This window comes from Fundulus heteroclitus, chromosome 22 (genome assembly GCF_011125445.2).
Source record: "Fundulus heteroclitus isolate FHET01 chromosome 22, MU-UCD_Fhet_4.1, whole genome shotgun sequence".
In the NCBI taxonomy this organism is placed as follows: Eukaryota; Metazoa; Chordata; class Actinopteri; order Cyprinodontiformes; family Fundulidae; genus Fundulus; species Fundulus heteroclitus.
The window spans coordinates 16,894,051-16,918,029 of record NC_046382.1 but is presented as its reverse complement, the minus strand read 5'-3'; the positions used below and the strand labels follow the sequence as shown (position 1 = coordinate 16,918,029).

Here is a 23,979-nt window from a genome sequence, read left to right as displayed (position 1 = left end):
GAATAAAAATAATCCTATATTTCTCTTGAGTACAGCTGCCAAACTTACACAGAGTCACAGCTCCGTTGATGCATCCATTCCCTTAGCTCTTAGCAGTAATGACTTTGTAAAGTGCCTTGAGATGACGTACTTCATGAATTGGCGCTATATAATAATATTTAATTGAACTGAATTATACAACTCCCAATGTGCTACACTAATCAGTGTGGTACCTTGAGAGTTAATTATCAAAACAAGCTACACACAATTGCACTAAAAAAAACAGTAGAGCAGGTTTGGTAAGATATTGTTTTTTAATATGTGCACAATGTTCACACTGTTACATTAAAAAAGGAATCTTAGCGTTCAGTTTAAACTATAACATAAATAATATCAAAACACTGACAGTGTCAGAAATTTCAATCTGTATATCTTCTGGTAATAAAAATGGAAATAAAGTATTGCAAAGCAGGGACACAACTGTATTTTCCAAGCTTATTCTTTATAGCCAACTGTTTCCAGCAGTCCTGTCTCATCTTTGTGCTGGGTTTAGTCAATCTTACCATAGAACCTTTTCCACTGAAAGTCCCAGGATTTTAATACTTTAGGATTTTTCCCCAGGCAACAGGAATCCCAGATAATTTGTCTTTATAGCCCGCTAATGGCAGGAATCGAGTATTGTGTACACTTCCCAAGTGTCACCCATGACGGGGGGAAGAGGGGATGTAAGGTCTCACCTGAAGGGACTATGGTCAAATCAATTCTTGATTCTTGATGCTTCTTGATCAACATCGTACAATTTTCCAATGAGATGTCCTGAATATAATGGGAAGGTTAGCTATTCCCCACCACAAGTTTCAGCTGTGATTAGCTGCAACTTGCAGTCAACTCTACCAAGAAGGTGACAAACCTTCAGATTTTGTGACAAGCCTTTGGTTATGCAATTGCATTGAAGATTGTACTTCCTGTTCTCATTCTGGTATCAAAGTGGTTTGAAAATGTTCCTTTCGGACAGTCAGCTGAAGAGGCTGAATTGATACAGACGGCAGCCTTTACCCAAGTATCTCTAGCATAGAAATACAGAATTTATCTGACAGAGAAAACGGTGACAAACTTAACAAGCATCTCTTGTGAAAGTGCAGACTTCTAATATCCACTAATCCAGTATTGTACTGCATGGAGATGATTTTCCTAAAAAGTGTTTAATGTCCTCTGTCACGGTGAAGCCTGAAAAAGCATCCTCAAAAGGACATCTGTTGTTAAAAATGTTTGAGAGGTAGTTGGGCTGATCCAATGAGCTGACGAAACCTGACACTCAAAAGCTATGTTTTGCAAAACTTTAATACCCTTTTCCTAAAAACTAACATTTTTTATATAATTTTTTTGGCCTAAAAACAGACCAGAACTGACCAATTTTAAAAAGTCATAGAAAAGCTTCTCGAACCCCAGTGTTGGGACAGTAATGTTTATATTTTAATTTGTTTTAAAGTGATTAAGTCAAAGATGCTTTTCTAAATTTACCAACCGTTTTACTTTAAAAGATCAATAGCATTTCAAATGTCCAAACTCTAGTTCCTGTCAAAATAATCACTGTTTTCTCTCTGAATAACGATCAAAAGCAAATGTGCTGATGGTTTAAAGACTTAAAAAATAGCATTGGTATAAATCCTGTTAGCTTCAGTCAACAAGAGGAATTAATCTGGATTGATATTAAATAAACCCACAAAAAGAGTTAAGTAGGTAAGATTTTAACTGCTTATACCCTTCCAACTAAATCTTTAAAAAAAAAATCTGAACAATCCCTTTAAGATTCAGAGATGAGGAATTAAAATCTCTAAATGGGGATTTCAGTGATAGGAAACAGGTTTCATGTGTCTGAAGACGGACTTCATAATCTTAATGAATTGCTTATGCATATTTACCTCCTCTAATTTGGCCCTCCATGACTCCATTATCATAAATTACTTGATGACTCGAAACAAAACACCTAATATGAAGATGAGAATATTGTGGTGAGATTAATTTCCTCTAGATGGAAATTTCAAGATAATAACTGGGGTGGAAATGGCACAGTGTGTGTGCCGCTGTCTAAAATTTCTCAACCAAGCTCAAATGCCAAGTCTGCTGCCTATTACAGTTAATGCTTCATGTAGGTTATTTATACTTTACATGAATACATTTTCATCAAATTGGAGTTTAAATAGCAAGATTACGTTTAGATTAGCTTCCGGAGTGATGAACCATGTGCGCTATTACGAAGCAAAGCTGGAGGTACTCATATCGCTTTGCTGCCACGCCGTAATGGGTGACATGCTCCCAGAGCTTTGATTAATCGCAGCAAATAAGTGAAAACGCATCAGTGGGAGCTCCGCATGTGTTTTCCAAGTCAATGATGGCATGAAATCTGAACCAGTCTGAGTCTCGAAGCAGCAATCAAGTCAGAGAATGTGCCCTGAAAGTGACACCCTGATAGTTATCTGATATTCGGTGGGCCCAGCCATCAGGTTTGTAATGGGAATGTCAATCATTATAATGTCCATAGTATAGCTGTGAGACACTGATACTAGGATAAATATGTGTATTCTGTGTGTATATGTGTATTTATGTGTGTAGGACTTTAAAGGGACAGTGCAATGGACTGTATGTCTGCATGTATTGGGTGTTTTACCTGCCAAATAAACTGAAAGGTCACCTCATTTGCATGAGTAATTTATGTGCCGTTAGCAGTGGGTTCTACTGATGTTTTTTTTTTTTTTTTTGATTCCCCTCTAAGGCAGGATATAGATAGGGCCCGTGTTCAGTGTTTGCTTTTCCTGATCGTCCCCAGTCCATATTTCCCGCCGTACACGTCCACGACAGCTCTGGGCGCAGCGGGTGTCTTCTGCTCCACATACCAACACCCGGCAGTGGAGGAACACTTGCTGTAAAAACAGGTGGACGTATTGGCGTGGTACAACTGGGAACCGAAAAGCATCCTCATCCTGATAATTCACTGCAGTCCGTCTTAGCAGTACAGAGCAAATCAGAGATAAGCCCTCACACATTCACCAGCTGGCTCTCAGCACGCTGCATTTACTTACCCGGTTGTCCTTGCCAATGAACTTGAAGACAGGGACCTGGTAATGCTTGGAGAGCTGGTCCTTTGATGAATACTGTGTCACAGTTTCATCTGAGATGCATCTGAGCGAGGAAGCGAGAAAAACAGATTCACAAAATCAATCGATCTTTCACTACAGTACCCATTCATCCATATTTGTCACCAAGTCAGTTCATCAGCATTAGCTGTACTAAGTCTTGTGAAACCCATATATATCAAATAAATACAGACAAATTAGTTGGCACCCCTCGCATTTGCAAAAAGCCTTAAAATAAATTCCTCTTTTACTGCGGAAGCATGATCTCACACTAAAACGTTTAGAAAAATCCACACCATAAACTGTTTATTGTTAAAATACCAGCAATTTACTGGCAACAATTATCCAAAAGCTGAGTTTTAATATTAGAGTACAATTTATCAGATCTACCCAAGAGCATCAGTCTTCAACCCTGGCCCTCAGGAACCACTTTCCTGCAAGTTTTATGGGTTTTTCCTGCCTCCAGACACCTAACGTAAATAAATGAGTGATTAACAAGCCTCTGCAGCTCTTGATGTCTGCTGAGGAGCACATGCCATCTTTGATTCACATGCGGTGGAGAAGAGACACATCTAAGACACGCAGAACCAGCCAAGACCCCTGCCTGAGAGCATCCGGACTGTAGAACCAACAAAGGGCTAAACAGCTTTATTATAAAATCAAGCAGCCCCCTGTTTCTACAAAATATATTTGCTACTGAAAAATTTGTTTTTACATTCCAGAGGATGAAAACTTCCCTGGAAAGGAAAAAGTTTATTGTTAAATGTTCACAAGGACACAATAACTAGAAAGGGATTATTTGATGGGAGTGATAATAATGACTAACCAACACCAATCGATGACAACTAGGGGTCTGTAAAAGTTCATTCCTCCATGACGAGCAGTTGCATTTCAGTCAGTGGCCTTTTGTAAATAAATATAATTTCAGTAACAAGCTTGAGAACATGCAGGTAAACAAGAAGAGCTTATCACTCAGAATGGTCTTTACATATAATCTGACTATACTTCAGTAAAACATAATTTATTTGGCTAATGACATGGTACCCAGATTTTCCTATAATATGGAATCAATGGGCTCAGATCAAGAAAAAACCTTTGGAATATCCTGTAGATTGCATTAAAATATCTGATCAATGCACATATCTCAAATGCATCAACAGATCCAAGTACGGTACATGATTTGTCAGGCAAGGCCGAAGGTGGCTGGAACCAACTGAGGAGTGAAGAGTCAGCATGACATAGAGCTCATCACTATTGGTGGTTCTGCCACAGATTAAAAAAACACACAAATCAATATGTGAAGCACAGATATAAGGAAAACAACTAAAAGGTTATTCATAGGCTATCAGCTGACCTGTAAATACGTGTCCAACTACCCCAGCTGACTTTGCTAAACCGGTTGACTCGCTTATCTTCCTGCAGCTACAGATAAAACATGAAGCTGATTTGGACGATTTGAACCCAGCAGACTGCTGTTGGTTGTTGGCATGCTGGCAATCTAAGGTATTAAAGTAAGGTTTGGATTTGGTGTCTAAAATTAAACAGCATAAGTTGCTTTACGTTTTTTTTTTTTTTTTCAGAAATTAATTTAATGTTGACTTTTGAATGCATAGAAATCATGTAATTCCACCACTTACCAGATAAATCTGGTTCCAGGGTGTAAGGACAGAGGATAGATGGCTGCAAAGGAACATAATCTTTAAACTTTGCAGCATGACAGGCTTTCTCCTTATTATGCACTAGGGAACTTAGAGGGCATTGCCAAATGTCACATAAAAAATAAGGAGATAGCAGAAACCAAAAAAGCTGAAGTCAAAGATCCAGATGTCATGGTTTTGTGTTGCTATAAGTCATTTTTTTTTTTTTTTTTTTTTTTTTTACTTTAATTGTCAGCACAAAAATGTTCCATCTGTGACTAAAATAGTCAAGCAATATCAAAAAGGCTGTATGAGCAAAAGTTTTCAATATATCAATAGAGGCTGTGGTCAGAGGAGTGAGCCCTCAGCTGAATATCATCACTTTCTTCTGAGACATTTTAGGATGATAGATTATATAAGTTAGAGGTTTATTAAAGCATAATAGTGGTGGAAGATCTGTCAAATTGTCACTGTAAAAAGGGGGGAAAATACTCCATACTATAACTCTTCTATAAAATACTATACAGAGGAGCAACAGTGAGATTCAGCAAACAATGGGAAAGCTACATGGAATAGAGAAAGCTGCTTAATGTATTTCCTATTATTTAAACTTTTTGCTCCTGCATGTCATGTAGCATAAAAGAATTGGAAAAGTTGGTAGCTTGTTGAAAGAGAAGTTGGGCATATTTATGATCTAAATTACTAAGACTGCTGTTTCAGTAGCTCTAACTGGGCTAATCACTAAGAAAAAGTTGTAAAAGCAGTTTTTAAATGTCGTTATCATTTTTTCTCCCCTTTCTTTTTTGCTTTCTTTGACTAAAATAGATTACTAATATTTCACTGACCCTAACCCTGCACTGGGTTTTTATCAGTCCCTCATGTACAACCACAGTTCTGGAGGCACTCATGAATAATCAATGCCCTTTCACTACAGAAAAGCTTGTTAAAGAGAGATTTTGTCACTGAAAGTATCAGCTTTTCAGAGCTTTAGTTTTCCTGATATCCAGACCGCCGAAAAACAAGAAAGTCATTAGAAGCAACCTTTTGAAAATGACTGTAACTGTCAAGTCGGCAGTGGCCTTTTTCATCCCAGCAGTCCGCATACACATAAAATAGCAGCTCTTAATAGCAGCCTATTGTTTTTAAAGACATGAAAGAATCTCTGTGAGGCTTATTAGGTTATTATTACACAGATAAATAAACATTTTAATGAGGATTTCTTAACATATTTCCGCATTGTTAATGACAGCACCTGTGTGGTTTAATTATGTTAGCTTATATAAAACAACAGGGCAACAACAATACAAAATGTTTTACAAAAATCATCCTGAATCAGAAAATATCAGCGTAATCTCAAAATCAGATATATATTGAGACTGGATAAAAAAAAAAAAACACAAATCCTGGATCAGAGATTCAATTATGCAGTCTTCTTCTAAACTCACACAACAGGTTTTCTATGGGATTTAGGTCTGGGAACAATGTTAGGGATGGGCAGCTGATTCTGTGTCTGATTAATCGTTTCTTTTACGGCTTTTTCATATGTTTATGGTATGTTTTCATTACCCTGTTGAAGGACCCAAGAACAACCCATTTCAGCATTTTGGTAGAGGCCACCAGATTCGTAACATAGTTTGTGACAACACAGTGGCATGTCAGCTGACATTTTTGGGCCATCTTGTGCTTGTTTTTTTAATAACCACACATTTAAAAAATATTCTAATCTAAAACTTAAGTCCTGAAAAAAATGAAATAAAAATAAAGCATCCTATATAAAAAACACAACTATTTATAAACCAGGTGAGTCTCTCTGAGGGAGCAGGAGGAGCGTCCTCCTTGGTGCCATCTCTGATAAACAACAACAAACAGCTGGCCAAGGCTTTGAAATTACGAATTTCATGAGTACAATATGTGTAGACTATGCATTATTCATAATGGTCTTTGTATGAAAAGGCAAGCAATTTTTGAAAAGGCAGCGGATGTGACACCTAAATGGCCCATCGGCCCAGAAGCCACGCAATGTTTTCAGCTGTGCTACAATTTCAAATATTGTGGTAAATTTTGTACCTAACAACGTTGGGGGTCCACAAACACTGACATTTCCGACCTGCCTGTCTTTTTTTATTTATTTTTTCATTTCCTGCCTGTCTGATGCGACGGGTCAGCGGATAAATATGGCAGCTGCAGCTACTTGGCCTGCCGCTCAGCACTGCATGAGGACATGTGTGACGGTAGGACAGGAAAGGCTCTTTTTTTTTTTTTACCATTACTCACAAACAACTAAGGTAGTATTATTGAGACTTGAGGATCCCAATATGCTCTTTACTGCAGTTCTCTAACAGCAAGCTCAGTGCAAGATTAAGATACTGCAAATACAACTTTTAATGTATTTTAAGGCCTTTTGCACATCTTTACCAAGGGTGTCAATTACATCCTCTGCATTTTAAGGAACCCAAAAAAACAAAAGAAATACATTTTTCAACTGTTCTGCAGGTGCAAGAGAAGCAGCAAGAGGAAAATTCACACTGGAAACCTCAAAGTGATAGGACTTTCAGTTTCTCTTGCTCCAGCTTTCATGTTTTCTCTTCAGGGTCTGTGGCAGTGGGCGCCTTTCATTTGACATTGCTTTGAGGAGTGGGGGTTTTCTGCCTTGCAGCTGTCAGACACACAGTGAGGGTTTGGTGAAACTACAGCTGAGTCTGCAACTGTTGCAGGACCAAATGCAAATCTGATCAGACAGAAATCAAAGGACCCGATTCTGCTGTGTTCAGTGGGTTCTTTTCCACATGCATGTGGTATAAGTGCATCTGGAATAGAGTAACTATCTGAGGTTTGATTGAAAGAGTAAAATAACACAAATTTGGGGTCAAATGCAATTCTCTTGTGCGTATAAAGTGCAGCTTTATAAGCTTAGCTAAACTTTGTGAAACACTAAACTTACATATAGAGCAACATCTCATTCTGGGAAGTAATTCTTAGAGAACCATACATGTTAACGTAAGCTGGACGAAGAGAATAGTTTATGGCTTTAGCTAGTGGAGGCTAAACAGAAACATATTTGTGGTTTAACTGAATGCATTTGATTTAGGTTTTGCAAATCAAGCAGCATGGTAGATATTCACCCATCTTTGATGAGGTAATACTTCAGGGCCTGGTCAGCTTTGGGCCCCGGGGTAGCGAAACAGCTCTCCACCAGGACGGAGAGGCCCTCCACTCTCTCCTTCGGCTCCACCCCAAAGAACAGGGAGTCGTGCAGGTGGAGCTGAGGCGGGCTGCGGTAGGGCTCTGAGAACGCGGCGCTTTTGAACAGCTCCAAGTTGAACCCAAAGACCCCCTCGCTGTGGCTTTCCAGCTCCAGGGCCGAGCCACGCAGAATGGCCTGGTACCCGTCAGACACCTGGTACTCCCTGGGGAACTGACACGTCACCGGGAGCAACAGCTTGCTGGTCCGTACTATGAAGTCCGTGCTGCTGCCGGGGCTGCTCCTGGGGAGGCCCGTCACCAGGTTGGTCCCAACTATCTTATTTTCTGTCACCTTGGTAAAAAAAAAAAAACATTTACTTCACTTTAATGCAGTTTTCAGTTGGTGACCTTGTCAAGAACCTGCTCTGAAAGGCGCAGCTCATTTAATGAAATCTTTTTTTTTACACTGAATCCTGTCAACTCTCAGGTTATAAAACAAAGCAGCTGACCTCCACCACCGTGCCACAGGTCTTGAGGCTGAAACTCAAGTTGATGTGTGTGCCATTGGAGATTCCTCGGCAAGACGAGTTGGACAGAGAAAGCTCCAGTCCTTCAACAAGGTCTTTGGGAACTGACACGGTAATGGAGCTGGGGTCACACAGGACTGGAACTGGGGATGAGAACCAGAGGAGTGACTTTTCACAGTATTCCCTAAAATAACATAAAATCATGCAAATATACACATAATACAAAGTATACGTTCCCTAAACTCGGAGGCTGTTTATTGGAACTTTCCCAGAACTCACACTGTGTAATTTCTTGAGCTTGCCAGATGTGTTTTTTCCAAAACTTATATGGAACTTACCAGGCCTTCTTTGGGAATGTACCTGAAACTTAATGTTTACCATCCCAGAATTTACTGTACCTCTGACTTCCCATTAACTTTCATGGCACTTACTGGTACTTCTCAAACTTTGCCAAATACTTTGCTGGAAATTGTAGCGAAGCCTATTCTTTATTTTATTTTTTTACTTACTAGTTACTTTGCTGAAGCTTTCAGTACGTAAGCTATTTCCTGATACACAGTACCATTTCATGTAACATACCTGTATAATCCCCAGTAACAATGTGGTACCTTTCTGGAATTTTCTTGAAACATATTGCCTATTTTAACAGACCTTGTAAGGTACTTTTAAGAACTTATCTGCTACTTTTCAGGAACTTTCATAAATCTTGATGTTTACTTATTCAGAACCTACCAGGTACTTTCATGAAACTTATTAGTCCTTTTCCTGGAACCATCCATGTATTTTCTTTTAACTTTTCGGAAATGGATAGAAAACACTTTAACTTCCTGGTACCTACGGGGTACTTTTAGGTACTGGGCTTTATTAAAAGGTCACATGATAAGGTATTGTCCTCTAATTATTATGGAACCTGCTGGCTACTCTCCTCAAACCTTTTGGATGCTTCAGTTATCCTCATCGTTGATGACTGCCAACTTTTCTTCCCAGAACCTCACACCTCTCAGCTCTCCGCCACTCCACAGCTTCACAGAAAGCCCCCCTTCCCCACCACCATTCAGTCCTTTTCATCACCTCTGGTGAGGAACAAGCTGTGAAAGATCATGGTGTGAAAGGCTGCGATGTGCAGCCCAAATCAACTGTGTGTCACCATGCTCTACATGTTCCTGAAGCTGGAGGAAAGTACCAAAGCCGAGCGAGACCTCCTGTGTGGTGCCAGTGCTGAAGACCACACATCTGAAGGACCTCAGTAGTTGCAGGCCAGTAACACTGAATTAGCATCTGATGAAGACCCTCTAAAGGTTGGTCCTTAACCATCTTCATCCCCAGTTTGCCTACCAACCTTGGTGTACTTCCTGCACCGAGCCCTGATACACCCAGAGAAACCTGGAGGCACTCTGAGGATCATGTTCTTTGATTTCTCCACTGCTTTTAACACCATCCAGCCTGGACTCCTGAGGGCCAAGCTGGAGCTGTCAGGAGTGGACCACCACCTGTACCAGTGGTGTCTCTGACAGGTTGGTCTACAGTATGGGAGCACTGCAGCGACCCGTTAGCTCTGGTTCACCCTCGACAGTGCACACTTGTTCATCATCTACCCAGACTCCCACCTTCAGAAGTTATCAGATGACTGCAGTAGTCGGGCTCATCACAGGTGAGGACGGCTCAGAATACAGACAGTGGACAGAGGACTTTATGGACCGGTGCTAGCTGAATAACATCCTGATCAAAGCAGGAAAAACCAAGGAGCTGGCGGTGGATCTCTGAAGGCTCGGAACCACCACACAGACACCAAGACACTGAGAAAGTGGACTCTTAGAAGTACCTGGGAACAATACATTGGACTGGAGTCACAATATTTACAGCAACGGTCAGAGCAGACTCTACCTGCTGAGGAGATTAAGTCCGAGGGGCGCTCCTTAAGACGTTTTTCTTAAGGTGTACTTTGTTGGAGCAGCAGCTTATATACAGCTGAGAGGAAGAGGCTTTAGATACGCTCCCTAAGAAGGCAGGCTTTGTCCCAAAATGCCTCTTGGACACAATGCAATTGGTAGGAGACAGAAGAACACCTGCAGAAATTACATTACTGTCGGACAATGCCTCCCACCCCTTGCAGGAAGCTGTTGCAGAACTGGAGACCTCCTTCGGTGACAGACCCCTGCAGCCAAGGTGCACAGATCCTTCCTCCCAGAAGCTGTTAGACTTTCACCACTACTGCTCCCAACATACTTTATAGGTTACCCTACTAAATAGTCTGTTGTTGGGTTTTTTTTATCCACAATTATACATGTGCATTTTGCATTTTAGCCTTACCTGTTGGAAATATGCTTATACCTGTAAGACCTTTGGCAATAAATAAAAACATGTCCCCACTCCTTATCTGAAACATCTACCTACTTCACACACAGACACCCACCCTGGCATGTTCTTTTATCTTCTCCCAGCTCCAGCCCCCGGGGACAGCTGCACTGAAAGGAGTCCTGCGTCTGAGAGCAGTCGTGGCTGCATCCGCCATTGTTGACCTGACAGTCTGTAATCTCTGCTCACGGGGCAGGACAGGTAACAGGGAAAGTGGTGAGAATGCAAAGCGGGTTCCTGTTTCATTATCTCAGTCTGCACAACACAGATTGGAGTGACACATTTACCTCTGCAGTTGCGTCCACCCTCATCCAGCACGCGGCCGCGCCCGCACTCGCAACGCCTGGAACCCTTGGTGTTCATGCAAACCTCTGCGCAGCCGCCGTTCTCCTTTTCACATTCATTTACATCTGGACACAGAACACACAGAGCCCACTGTCACATACTATAGTCAGATGAGGGTTGTTTAATTCCACCGAGCAGCAGAGGGGTGGAGTTTATCACCTCCATGCAATTCATTTCATTTTTCACGGAGGACAGATGATAGATGGACTTTAAAATGGAGCTTATGATGCCGAGAGGTCCGGTAAAGAAATAATGACGGATGAAATAAGAGCGAAAAGGAAAGTGGGAGTGCAGGAGAGGGCGGACGGAGTGAGGATAGAGAAAGTCATTTAAGAAAGCCTGATTGGGTTCATGAGTGACAGATGAGATAATGGCAGTTTGTAGGTTTATAGGCTCCTCCACGCTGGCATGTCCCCCATAATAAGGTACCACAGACAGACAGACAGAGAGAGGCGTAAACCTTGTGCATGACATCAGAGGACGTTACTCTAATTCATACTGTGTTAGTTTAATAGAGATTCTGACCTTAGTCAAACGTTTAAATGGATCCATCTGAAACGGTGTCAGTTTTTATTATGTAAACTTATTGAGCATCGGCACGGCCTGGAATCCTAGTTATTTACTGAGGACGGCTAAGAGAAATACAAAAACCAATTGCAATTTGTGATTATTTTCAGAAAGGTTTTAGCACTATCCTTTTTAAGGTAAATAGGATCTAATGCATTTTATTAGATCCTATTTACCTTAAAAAGGATATTTTTTTAATGAAAACATTATACATATACTTCACTATCTTATCCCTTTTCTATACTGAAAGGAAACAAAATAGGAAAAGGATACAATAAATTAGTTGTTGGGTATTTCCTTGTTTTATGCTATTGAGGTGTGAGAACTCATCACAAACTCTCTAATCAGAGGTTCACCTTCTCTCATTCTGGGCATGGAGGTTTAGTGATGCAATTTAAATCATTCCTTTTCCAGGGCAGAACGATCATTTTATATACAACTTCTGTGTGTTTTAAAACTAATAATCAGGTGTACAAGTTTGAATTGGTTGTGAATGTAATCCACAGGGGATAAAATATATCCATACAAAATCACCAATATTCGGTCATATGTCACTTAGCAAGTTGTGGATAAAAATGTATTTTGGAGATTATCAAAAAGGTTGTTTTATAATTATGGTTGACTTTTAACAGTTTTTCTGATCACAATTATTTGAGCTGTTTTTAATAGTTTGCTTTTTTTTGCTCAAACACACCTTAAGCCATTTTGCACACCTGTTTAACAACGTTGAACTTTAATGTATCCTAAAACCAGTGGAGGGCAGTTTTATTCTCTCGTGAACTAACAAGATTCAAGCTGAACAGTGTCAGTGTCCACAGTGAATCCACTTTTAGACACCTTTTTCCTGGATTTGCAATGCAAAGAAGCTTTGCAGGAAAAAAGCAGAAAACACGTCAAACAATGCAAACAAGCGCAACTGAAATTTGCAGTTGTGCACACGGACAGTTCACATGGCTTCTGGAAAAACATTTTATGCTCAGACTTGACAAAGATTGATATATTTAACCAGAGTAACAAGATTTACATTTTGTGGGAATCAAGTCATTTAAATGACAGAGATGGTATAAAATGTACCTAGAATGGCCCCAGCCTCAGCTATGTACACTATATTGCTAAAAGTCATTACTGCCCTGCCTTGACTCGCATATGAAATTAAGTGACATCACATTCTTAATCAAATCAATGTTCAAAATGACGAAATTAAGTGACATCACATTCTTAATCCATTGGGTTCAAAATGAGATTGGTTCACCCTTTGCACCTATAAACAGCTTCAACTCTTCTAGGAAGGCTGTCCATAGGTTCCGGAGAGTTTCTGGACATTTTTGTCCCTTCTTCCATTTCTGAGGTCAGACACTGATGTTGGACGAGAAGGTCTGGCTATCAGTCTCCGCTGTAATCCATCATTCATTCATTCAAGGTGTTCTATCGGGTTGACGTCAGGGCTCTGTGTGGGCCGATCAAGGTCATCCACACCAAACTCTCATCCGCGTCTGCCGTACAGTCATGGTGGGGCCATCTCCAAACTGTTCCCACAAACTTAGGAACATGGAGAAGTGTCCAAAATCTCTTGGTCTGCTGAAGCATTCAGAGTTTATTTCACTTGAGCTAAGGGGCCAAGTCCAGCTCCTGAAAAACACCACACACCAGAGAAAGCGCCTCCACTGCTCTATATTGCACTTGGTGAGGGCCTAGATTTAGCTTTAGATGCAGCTGCTCAGCCATGGAAGCCCATTCCATGAAGCTCTTGACGCACTGCAAGCGACTGGTTCTGCAGAAAGTTGCCGACCTCTGTGCAACTCTGCACCTCAGCATCCGCTTACGTAGCCGACCAACTTGTGACTGAGCTGCTGTCGTTCCCAATAGCTTCCACTGATTGTCGACTGTGGAATATTAAGGAGCAAGAAAATTTCACTACTGAACTTATTGCACCAATGGCATCTGATCATAGATATGCTGGTGAAGATTCTCAGTCATCCAGGTCATGGTCATTCCAAAAAAGGGTAAAAAACAAAGCAACTGGACTTGTTTTTCGTAGTTGAAGACGTTTCGCTTCCTCTCCAGGAAGCTTTCTCAATTCAAAAGTCTTTTACTCCAGACTTTTTGAATTGAGAAAGCTTCCTGGAGAGGAAGCGAAACGTCTTCAACTACGGAAAACAAGTCCAGTTGCCTTGTTTTTTACCTTTTTTTGGAATCTGATCACAGAACCACGCAGGGATTCACTGAGCTTCTGAGAGCGACCCCTTCTTTCACAAATGTTTGTAGAAACAGCCTGCATGCCTGGGTGATTGATTTTGGACACCCGTAGCCATGGAAGTGATAGATACACCTGATTTTTGATGGGGGATAGAATACTTTTGGTATGATAGTGTATAAACTCCATGCTTAAAAGCTGTGTCCCTACCATAAACCCTTGATTCTAGGAACTATGTGCTTAAAAAGACTCACTGTTGGCCACAAAAGCAAAGTTTTTGCAAATTCACCGTTTGTCGTTTTACTGATTTAAGACACTTTACCCTGACTAATTTGTTTTTAGTGACGACAGAAACCGACAATTCAATATAGGCGTTCAATTAAGTCAACGTTGTTATCTGAGTTAGACAGAGAGACAAGCAGCAAATTTAAAAACATGAAGGGGGTTTGTCGAAAACAGGTGGGAACAGATCCCAAATTCAATATGATGGATTTCCCTGTTATTGTTTTTCCTGCAACGCTTCCTGCTCATCTGTCTTCGGTGTCCCCCTGGTTTATCTCTGCCTCCCGCACACTTTATCTGTCCTCTCTCTTCCTCCTGTCCCCGCCTGTCTCACCCAGGCAGGTCTGCTTGTCGGGTCCCAGGACGGTTCCAGGCGCACAGCGGCACTCGGGCTCTGGACAGCTGGGACCGGTGCAGTCCACCTCATCACAGATATCGTAGAAATCTGTGCAGAAACACACGGGAAAAACAACATCCGGCAAAGTTAAGAGTCGCTCCTAACGAAGGCTCCTGCGCAACATCTGACGAGCTCACTCACGGCCACAGTAGACGTGGAAGCAGACGGAGGGCCTGGGCAGGCGGTAGACGAAGTATCCCCCGGGACAGGCCTTCACGTCCACGCTGGCGTTCCACTGGCAGCAGTTGTCGTTGAAGCTGGCGCAGACGGGGAGGGTGACGGTCCCCTCGCCGAGCTGCGGGTGGCTGCCGTTGAGCCAAATGGGGGCGTGGGTGCCGCAGTGGTTCTCGGAGACGCAGAAGGTAGGCATGGCGTCCCCGGCCATGCCCGTGAAGCGGTACCACTCCCCGGACATGTGGCTGTCGCACAGGGGCGCGCCGGACGACCGGTTGACGTGGAAGTCCGAGTTCCTCCAGGGTTCGTTCAAGCTGATGTAGGCGGAGCAGGGGTCGAGATCTGACGAAATATAGCAGACACAGTATGGGCAGAAATTTGGAAGAAGAAAAAAAACAACTCTCTGAAATACTACTGCCTGGAGCCACTTTGTGTCAGTCAAAGTGAGAAGTTAAGAAACACAGAAGGACGTTTTACACCCAGGAGGGGCTGTCGTTTCAGCAGGTACAGCTAAAGGCCCAGGGCGGGACAGTCCTGGGGGAGCCACAATCAGCGGGGGAGAAAAAAAACTAGAGTTTCTGTTGCTTATTTGCCTGTTCAGTCGCCGGGAAGGAGGCAACCTGATGGGTTGATCTCGGCGTGAACACTGTTAGAAATGCAGCAGGATGATTAGACTGAAGGTGGTTTCAGATTTAAAGCTTTCAATACAGCTCTAAGCTCACAGGCTCACCTGGACTGCATTTATCCATCTGGTCTTTAAGATTCAAAATATGCAAACTCGTCAAAAGCAAAGTGAAGATTATTCTATACTGAACCGATATGATTCGCATATTGCCTATTGAAAATGCTGCAGCACCCCTCATGACCCCATGTGGGATAAAGCGAGTAAGAAAATGGATGGATGGATGGATGGATGGATGGATGGATGGATGGATGGATGGATGGATGGATGGATACAGTAGAGATTTTATACCATTTGGTATTTGTTAAAAGAAATAAACAATGAACAGTGGTTCTGAACTCTATAGCTTCAAATGTATCATTTTTATACAAATATTTCTCAGACCGCTACCTCTTCAGCAAACTCAGTATTTTTCTGAACGTAGAATTTAACATATAGACTAATATATTTTACACACCCAATATAGAAATGCAGGAAACATGGGGAAAATAAATTTTTTTGGTCTAACAAATCAAGCGGGAGACAAAGAAAATTTGAAAGCCTGACATTTTGTAAAAGCAACAAAAAAGATTGGATTTTTTTAAAAGTATGAAAATTCCTCACAACTACCCGTTTCAGGCTTTAAAGGGTTAACTTTCTTAATAATTATGTTAAAATTGGTCCAGGTAGACCTATTGATCCATATATCAGGGCAGTTGTCTGCTGCTGGGCCCCAAACCCCCTGAGGCCCCCCATCTGACCTACCCTTTGAAAACATTTTGACGATGGTCCTGCTATTTCGCAGTTTGTATGTAGGTTTTTCTTTTTATTGATGCGTTGTACTGGAGCTCTCCTGCGTACACCCTGCAAGGTTGGATTAGTCAGTAAAGCTAATAATAACTTTTTGTATTTCCTCACGGTATCAAAATGCCCTGCATTTATTTGTATTCTCTGAGGTTTGGCTTTTCCTGGAGATCTCTGCCTCCATAATGTAGACGAGGGGTGTCCAAACTTTTTGATGCATAGGCCAAAATTGTCAAGTCAAAGGAGCAAAAGGGCCAAAAAAAAAAGGACACAATTGTTCTTATATGTTTTTTTTACCTGCTCTAGAAAATATGATAATTTAAAATAAATAAATTAGTCATATTTTTTTTGTAGGAAATGAATGTGTAAATCATTGTAGATCTACAATTAATTAAAAAAAAGGTTTTGCTCATTTGTTTGTTAAAATATGCTCATCCAGTTTGCAAATTATTTTGAATCATTTAATTTGACTCTTTAACAGTAATAAACTAAACAGTTTTTGTTCAGCAATATAAGGGCAGTATTTGGGTCAGTCGTTCTTTGAAAACACTTGCTGTAATTTTAATAACTGAATTTAAAGCAGATTATAATGCATCAAAGTCTGTATTTGAGTAATTAAATGTCGTTGGATAGATATTACTATGAAATTAAAGAGAATGTCAAAATGTGTTTATTAAAAGATGAATACTTTGTGTTGTACTTAACATTTTCAATTGTAACTTTTCTGTAATAATTTTGCCCTAATTAAAAACTAAAATCTTCCATCTGCGTCAGCCACTTGTACTGGTGGACCAGATCTTTGTTGAAATGCAGTTGGGGGGGGGGGCACCCAAAATGGCCCGCAGGCCACACTTTGGACATGCCTGATGTAGACCAACAGACATGATTTGAACCCAGCCAGGGGTTCTGCAGGCTTGGATTCATTTTTCACCACCTCCAAAAGGGAGGCAAAATGTGACCCACAGAAACCAAGAACAGGGTCCAGTGGCCTAAAAAATCACAGCCATTAGTTTTTACTGACGGCTGACGATCCTTCTGACATCCGGGCTCCCTAACGCTTTCTAATGGTCATTTTCCGGCACTTTAATTCAGCTCCATTACAGTTACATGAGAAGAAAGACATTTTGGAAATTAAAATATGTCAGTTTAATTTTGTTTAACGTGAAACTTGATGAGACTCTTTTAGCTCTATAGTTCACTTCATTAATTACAGGGGACTCGTTGTCAATTTGAATATATTAGTTAATGTATTTCAGTAACTGGGTTCAATAAGTAAAACTCTTGTATTATATGGATTCATTATACACAGAGTGTTGTGTTTCAAGCGTTTATTGCTTGCAGCTAATGGAAACCTGAAAAAGGGCTTTCAGAAAATCAAAATGTTACACAAGACCAATAAGAGAGGATTTTTTTACAGGTATTTTTTATGATGTGGGACGACTGCTCGCTCAAGAAGCTGGCTTTTGACAGAGAGCTATATCCAAGCATATTCATGGAAAGTTGAGTGGAAGGAAAAGCAGGTGGTAATAAAAAAGGCTCACAAGCAACAGGTAATATACGTTTAAGAAATGCTTAAAATATTTAATTCGTCGTGTAATAAATCTGCTGTATATGAGTTTCAATATTTGTATTTGATCGCTGTGAAAGATTGCAGCTGTTTTGTAATTTATTGGGGAAGCACATGTAGTTTAGTGCAGCTTTGTGAGTCTGTGCTTTACCATTTGCAAACATCCCTCCTCTCCAGCCTGTCCTGCTCAGTCGGAGCCAGCCTTTGCATCATCGATATAAACGCTAACACAGGGTCAGGCGTAACCGAGGTAAAAGCCAACGAGCTGTCAACCCTGAGCTCTTTGTTGTGCGGGTCCTGTCGGCGGCGTCTCTGTTCAGCACAGCCGAAAACAACAGAGTGGAAGGAGTAAACAAAGTGTGGCGGGATAGTTAATAGTTTGTCTCCACTTCATGCCCTCTCAGCGCACTAATTGAGACGCAGATGCAAAACAGAGAAGACAAGAAGGGCTGGTGTGATGCAGGCGAGAGAGAGAGACTGGTAATGAGTATGAAGGGATGGAGAAACGGCAGGAGGTTGATCTGTTCCACATCCTCAGAGACACGTTCACGTGTTTTTTACTGTATAAAGTATTTATATTTGCAGTTTGCAGTGACCTCTGAGGTACAGGGCCTCGCTGAAGTGTTCACGGGGTTTTATTTTCTCACTTTACAACCACAAACTAAGAGGATTTTTACTGGGATTCTGGACCAGCACAAAGTAGTGCTTGATGGTGAATGGGGATGGGAAATGATGGATAAAAATTTGAATTTGAAGTGTGATGTGTAATTGTTTTGCATGTATTAAAACTAAAAGGTTTTGCCCATTTTTCTTTGCAGAATAGCTCAAGCCGTGCATCAGTTCACAAGTATTACCAGAGATTGTCTGTTTGATTTATGTCTACACTAAGACTGGGCCACACTAACACATGTTCACACATCGATCTCTAAACCATTCCCTTGTATCCGGCTGCATGTTTAGTGTCGTTTTGCTGAAGGATGAACCTCCATCCCAGTATGCAGTCTTCTGGTTTTCTGTTCGAGTTTGCTTTGTGTTTAGAGCCATCCATCTTCTTATATGCTCAGATTCCCTGTCATGCTGCCACCACAAGGTTTCCTGTCTGAGGCCTGTCTTAAAAATTGCCAACATTTAGCATTTAGATCATAAATATACCTCTTGGTCTCGTCTGACCACGGCTTGAGGATGCAAACGGGACTCTCGTGTTTTAACAAAGGCCATATTCCTGCCACTCTTGTGTAAAGGTCAGATTTCAAAATAATAGTTATCCAACCTGAGCTGTGGATCTCTGCAGCTCCTCCAGAGTTACCATGAGCCTCTTGGCTTCTACTATAAACAATGTTATTTTTTCTGCTGAGTCAGTTTAGGTGGGCAGCCACGTCTTGGCAGGTTTGCCGTTGTGCCACACTGTGTCCATTTCTAAATGATGCTCTGTGAGATGTTCAAAGTTTAGGATTTTTATAACCTGACGCTGCTTCGAGTGTCTCCACAGCTTCATAACTAGACTTTCTAGTGGGTTCCTTGGACTTCATGGTGTTGTTTGTTCACTCATGTTCTTCACACTGAGTTTTAATTGCATTCGGGTGGATGCACTGTTCCTAAGGCAATCACGTGCACTGAATCTTATTTAGTATCAGAGTAAAGGCGGCTCACAAAAAACAAATTTAAACCTTTTATTCCATTTTCCTCCGCCTAAAACTTCCTTTATGTTGGTCCGTCCCATAAAAAGTTATGACTATTTTTCAATGCTAGAAAACCTCACAGTTCAAATCTGTGATCGGGGGATTTTATTCAAATTATTCTCACTATGTAAAGTTTGTATATTTATTTATTTTTGACGTTTCCGATCCTCTGGGATGTTCCCACATTCCGTCAGGAGGAGTAAGCACAAAGACCATTTTTATTGGGTAAATCCATAAACTATACATGCAGCATTTCCTGTGCCAGACAGCTCATCTCGACATTCTCCCCGTGCATTCCCGCCCGCCCCCCTTGGAGACGTTCCACTGACCCCCAGCGCTCCAGTTCCAGCTGCACAGAAGGGGCCGAGGACAGCGCTGACTCATGTAGGCGAATGCTAATGTGAGCGTTAAATCTACCAGACGGGGCATGAACAGTTTAGTTGGAGCCACGCCAGGGATGATGAGTCTGAGTGGTATTTATTTTTGCTTTATTTATGTATTTGTGACTTGTTTGGATTTAAGGTTGGTTATTGATATTATAAAGCTGGGGATGTTTATGTTGTCTTAGCATTTGTATTACAGCCCTATCCTTAAGCTCTGGCTGCTGTGGAAGACGTTAATCTATAGCAGGGATGATGGGCTCTGTGCTTTATTCCACATAAAGCACAGAAGTGTCTGACTAAACTTGTGCATCTTTAAATCCACGGCAAAAAAAAAAAAAAAAAAAAAATATGGGCATGGAAAGTATACCATCAGATAAAAATACTGACCTTTTGTACACACAATTGAAAGAGTATTGTAACGTGACCTTCATAAATTTACACACAACTATTCTTTTCCTCTGTGATTAAATCAGACATGTTCCTGCTTTACTGCTATTTGGATTCACACAAAGTATTCCTATTCATTAAATACCACAAGGGTGAGAGATATTGCTTCACTACTTTTTTCATAGTCACAAAGATTATCGTCTTCAGCCAGTTTGGGAAGACCTGGATGATGATACCACTGCTTTGTAGGCTAAATTTACTACATTCAAGTTAACTAGAGGAACACCTGTGGACATATCTTAAGGCTACCCTACAATCACACTGCTTTCTTGTGTGACATCATCTCCACGCGTCATATTTGGCTACAATTTTCTGGAACACTGAAAGCGCCCTGTTCACATGTTCAGACAAGTATAAACAAGTATAAACACAATGGCGATCTAAGCCACCCTACTATTCAGGAAGGAGATGGTTTCTTACAAAGACCTCGGTTCTGGAGACAGGTCTTGTGGTCTGAAACCAAAACGGAAATGTTTTGCCATATTTGACCAACGTTACATTTGTAGCAAAGAAGGATGCTTGCAAGTCAGAGGTTAACGTCCCAAGTATAGGGATGGCGGCATCATGTTGTGTGGGTGTTTCACTGCAGAAGGGACTGTTGCTCTGCAGAACACAGATGCAACCATGAGAGGAGAACATTGTAACGGAATATTAAAGAAACTTCTCAAAAGATCAGCCTTTAACTGGACAATGAACCTAAAGATACCACCAAATTAGTTACAAAGTGGATCAGGGACCCAAAAAAAAAGTAAAAGTTTTGGAGCGGCTAGCACAAAGCCCTGTTCTAAGTGTAGTAGAGAATATGTGGGCAAAGCTAAAAACGTGTGAGCAATAAACATGGTGCTCTAACCCGACTTACACAAGTTCTGTTAAGAGAAATGGGACAAGATTCAAACAAAGTGTTGAAAGAAGTCTGTAGACTGATACTAAAAACGTCTGACCCAAGCAGCAGTTCTTGCATTAAAGGCGTCCCTCCTCCTGGGGCTCAGTAAACGATGAAAATGCAGAAAAAATATTCAAATTCTGGGGCGAGACAAAATGCAGTTTAGTGCTGCACAGAGCAAAAAAATATCTTCCTTTAGGGGGTACCAAGTCTTTCCTTGACTGCACATGAAGAAAACCAATATTCAACCTTTTCAAAGTGTAAATGACAGATAAATTAAATTCTCTATCTGGTGTTTATATGCCCCTGTTGCTAATGTTAGCTTGGGTAACCGGGTCATATGAAAAATCATCACTTGACGAGAGTTATGCAGTTTAAAATGCAATCATACAAACTAGTAAAGACAATTAATGTTTGTAAACCATGCTTCTAGTTATTCTGCTGTTTAATCCTGACCCAAAATACGAAAAATTTAACTTAAAACCAGACTGTGAGAAAAACAAAAGTAATGTGTATCACAGTACGTGTAAATATCCACATATGCAACACATACACAGACTGGCCTCTTTATGCAGGTCATACATTTAAGACAATATGAGATAATAAACAGTAAGGCTGCAAAAATTACTTATAATTTAGTCTGTCAGCAGCTGAAATAACTAAAAACACAACAGGAAAGATAGAAACTCTTCACTGCATCACAACCATCGTAACGATATTGTAGAAATTTCAGGATTCAGGGGTGAAAATACATACTTGACTCACTCACCTGCACCTGTGAGTCCAACAACCTCCTGCAGAAGACTGATAATGACCAAGAGCATCATGGTGTATCGCTTGATGGAAAAGAGACCATCCGAGCTCTTCCTCCACACTCCCAATAAGTTCACCTCTCATGTCTGTTTTAAATAGCTGCTTCTTATCTGTGTCACATTGTAAAGCCCCCTCTGCCACCTTGAACTCCTGACCTTCCACTTGCCGAATCCAGAGGCGAGTCCATCCTCCCATTGTTTCAGTACGTCCTCCTTCCTCCATTTTCCACACACCTTCGATGGCTGTTGGGTTGGGAATGATTGGATCGAGTAGTTTAGCAAAACGGTGAAACAAGTTTCACGTCAACCTATGTGCTCTGGTCCGATTTGATGTGACGGACCAACACAAAGCAGTGCATAACTGGAAGAAAGGATAATTGGTTTGAAAAATCAAAAAAAAAAAAAAAGAAAGTGTGTCTATTCAGAGATCCCTAACCTGGGATGCTGGAGGTTAAACTACCAAGAATACAATGTTGTGTAAAGAAGCGTCCCCCGTTTCTTATTTCTTTATCCGTTTTTGCTTTACCATCACATGTTTAAGATCAATACATTTTACAAAATTACCTTGGGTGAATTTTTACAAAAATCCCTTATGAAATTATTTCATTAAAGGGGAAAAAAAAGACCTCAAAAAGTAACAAAGTAATTGCCCCCTAAATGTGATAACTGGTTGTTATCAAACAGATTTAAACCCAAGTTTTGACTAGACCAAAGAAAAATGTTCACATCGTCATATTGTATAACCATCAGAGGGTCTTTGTCATTCTTTTCATTTAAAAAGAATACCAAAAAAATGGCTTGTAGAGAGCCAAACTTGTGGGCACTAAGGTTATCTGTGTGTATTGAAATAATTTATAATTTTTTTTATATGAATTGTATTTCTTAACCATAATGTTTTTTATGTAATTGGCATTGTAATTTTATCTTGTGATTTTATAATTGTGATTATTTTTAGGTTGCCTTTTTTACACCTGGCTGGGGGACTACCGATGAAAATTAGCACTCTTTAGCTAACTCGGGTACATTTACATTGTTTTAATGTTGATTAATGTACACTGTCCCCTTTTAAATAAAATAAATAAATAAATATACTGTAAACCAGTCCACCTACCTCACATACATGAGACCATATATAATACTCATTCCCATTCTCTGCACTCATCACACTGTGGTCATGTATGTGTATGTGTACCTATACATCACTTCCACCTCTGACATGTACATAATATTTACTCCCTCATTCACATTCATTGCATCACTGCATCGTTGTCTCAGTCTGTTCGCTTTCTTTGTAGTGTGTTCATGTGCGTTTTCTATACTGCAGACTGTGTTTGACTTCTATGCCTGCATTACTGTGTATGAGCGCATCCTGAGCATTGGTACGGGCAGCAGTCACAACCCTCGCATGAGCACACATACCTGGCAAATAAAGCTGATTCTGATGGGTTTTTTTTAAAACGCATTTTAACAATTCAGACGTGGATTGTCTGGTGCGCTTAGTTTGGACCAATCCCACTGATGGACGGCTATTTTTGACGTCACTTTCTTGCTGTTGAAACGTGAAAGGTCAGAGCTTCCAGAGTCACTAAACTCGTAATAACAAATAACAAGTTTACACCTGTGATACCATTTGTTGTTCTTTCTATATCCCTTTATGCAGGTGTAGAAGCAGGCTCCAAGGATGTTATCTTGAACTCTCGTCTCCCTCTGTATTATTTTCACCTTTTCTCCCTTTTAACGTTTTGCATCCTCTTTTATGGGGGGGCCGTTTAGGACAGAAACTATTTTTCCTCTCACATACACCAATAAAACCATGCACACACCACAGTAGACACAGTCACACACACTCACAAAACTAAGATTGAATATATGTCTTATGTGTGTGTGTGTGTGTGTGTGAACTGGTACTACACTGAATGAGAGGCTATACATGTTTATGTGTGTGTTTAACTAATAGTAGACAGTGTAA

General features: G+C 40.7%; 1 protein-coding gene across 2 annotated transcripts; it reads right to left on the bottom strand.

The window, feature by feature from the left end:
- Positions 1 to 2,480: 2,480 nt before the first annotated feature.
- oit3 (oncoprotein induced transcript 3) lies at positions 2,481 to 22,271 on the bottom strand. Of its 2 annotated transcripts, none has more exons than XM_012859216.3 (9): positions 21,968 to 22,271; positions 14,742 to 15,116; positions 14,538 to 14,648; positions 11,103 to 11,225; positions 10,874 to 10,996; positions 8,443 to 8,603; positions 7,873 to 8,285; positions 3,060 to 3,159; positions 2,481 to 2,900 (listed from the first exon to the last, which is right to left on the bottom strand). In XM_012859216.3, the coding sequence occupies exons 1-9, from the start codon at positions 22,023 to 22,025 to the stop codon at positions 2,748 to 2,750; spliced, it is 1,617 nt and encodes a 538-aa protein (XP_012714670.2). In that variant the 5' UTR covers positions 22,026 to 22,271; the 3' UTR covers positions 2,481 to 2,747. The 2 variants fall into 2 exon arrangements, with proteins under 2 accessions (XP_012714670.2, XP_021170345.2); XM_021314670.2 differs by having other exon boundaries at positions 8,443 to 8,597.
- Positions 22,272 to 23,979: the final 1,708 nt, after the last annotated feature.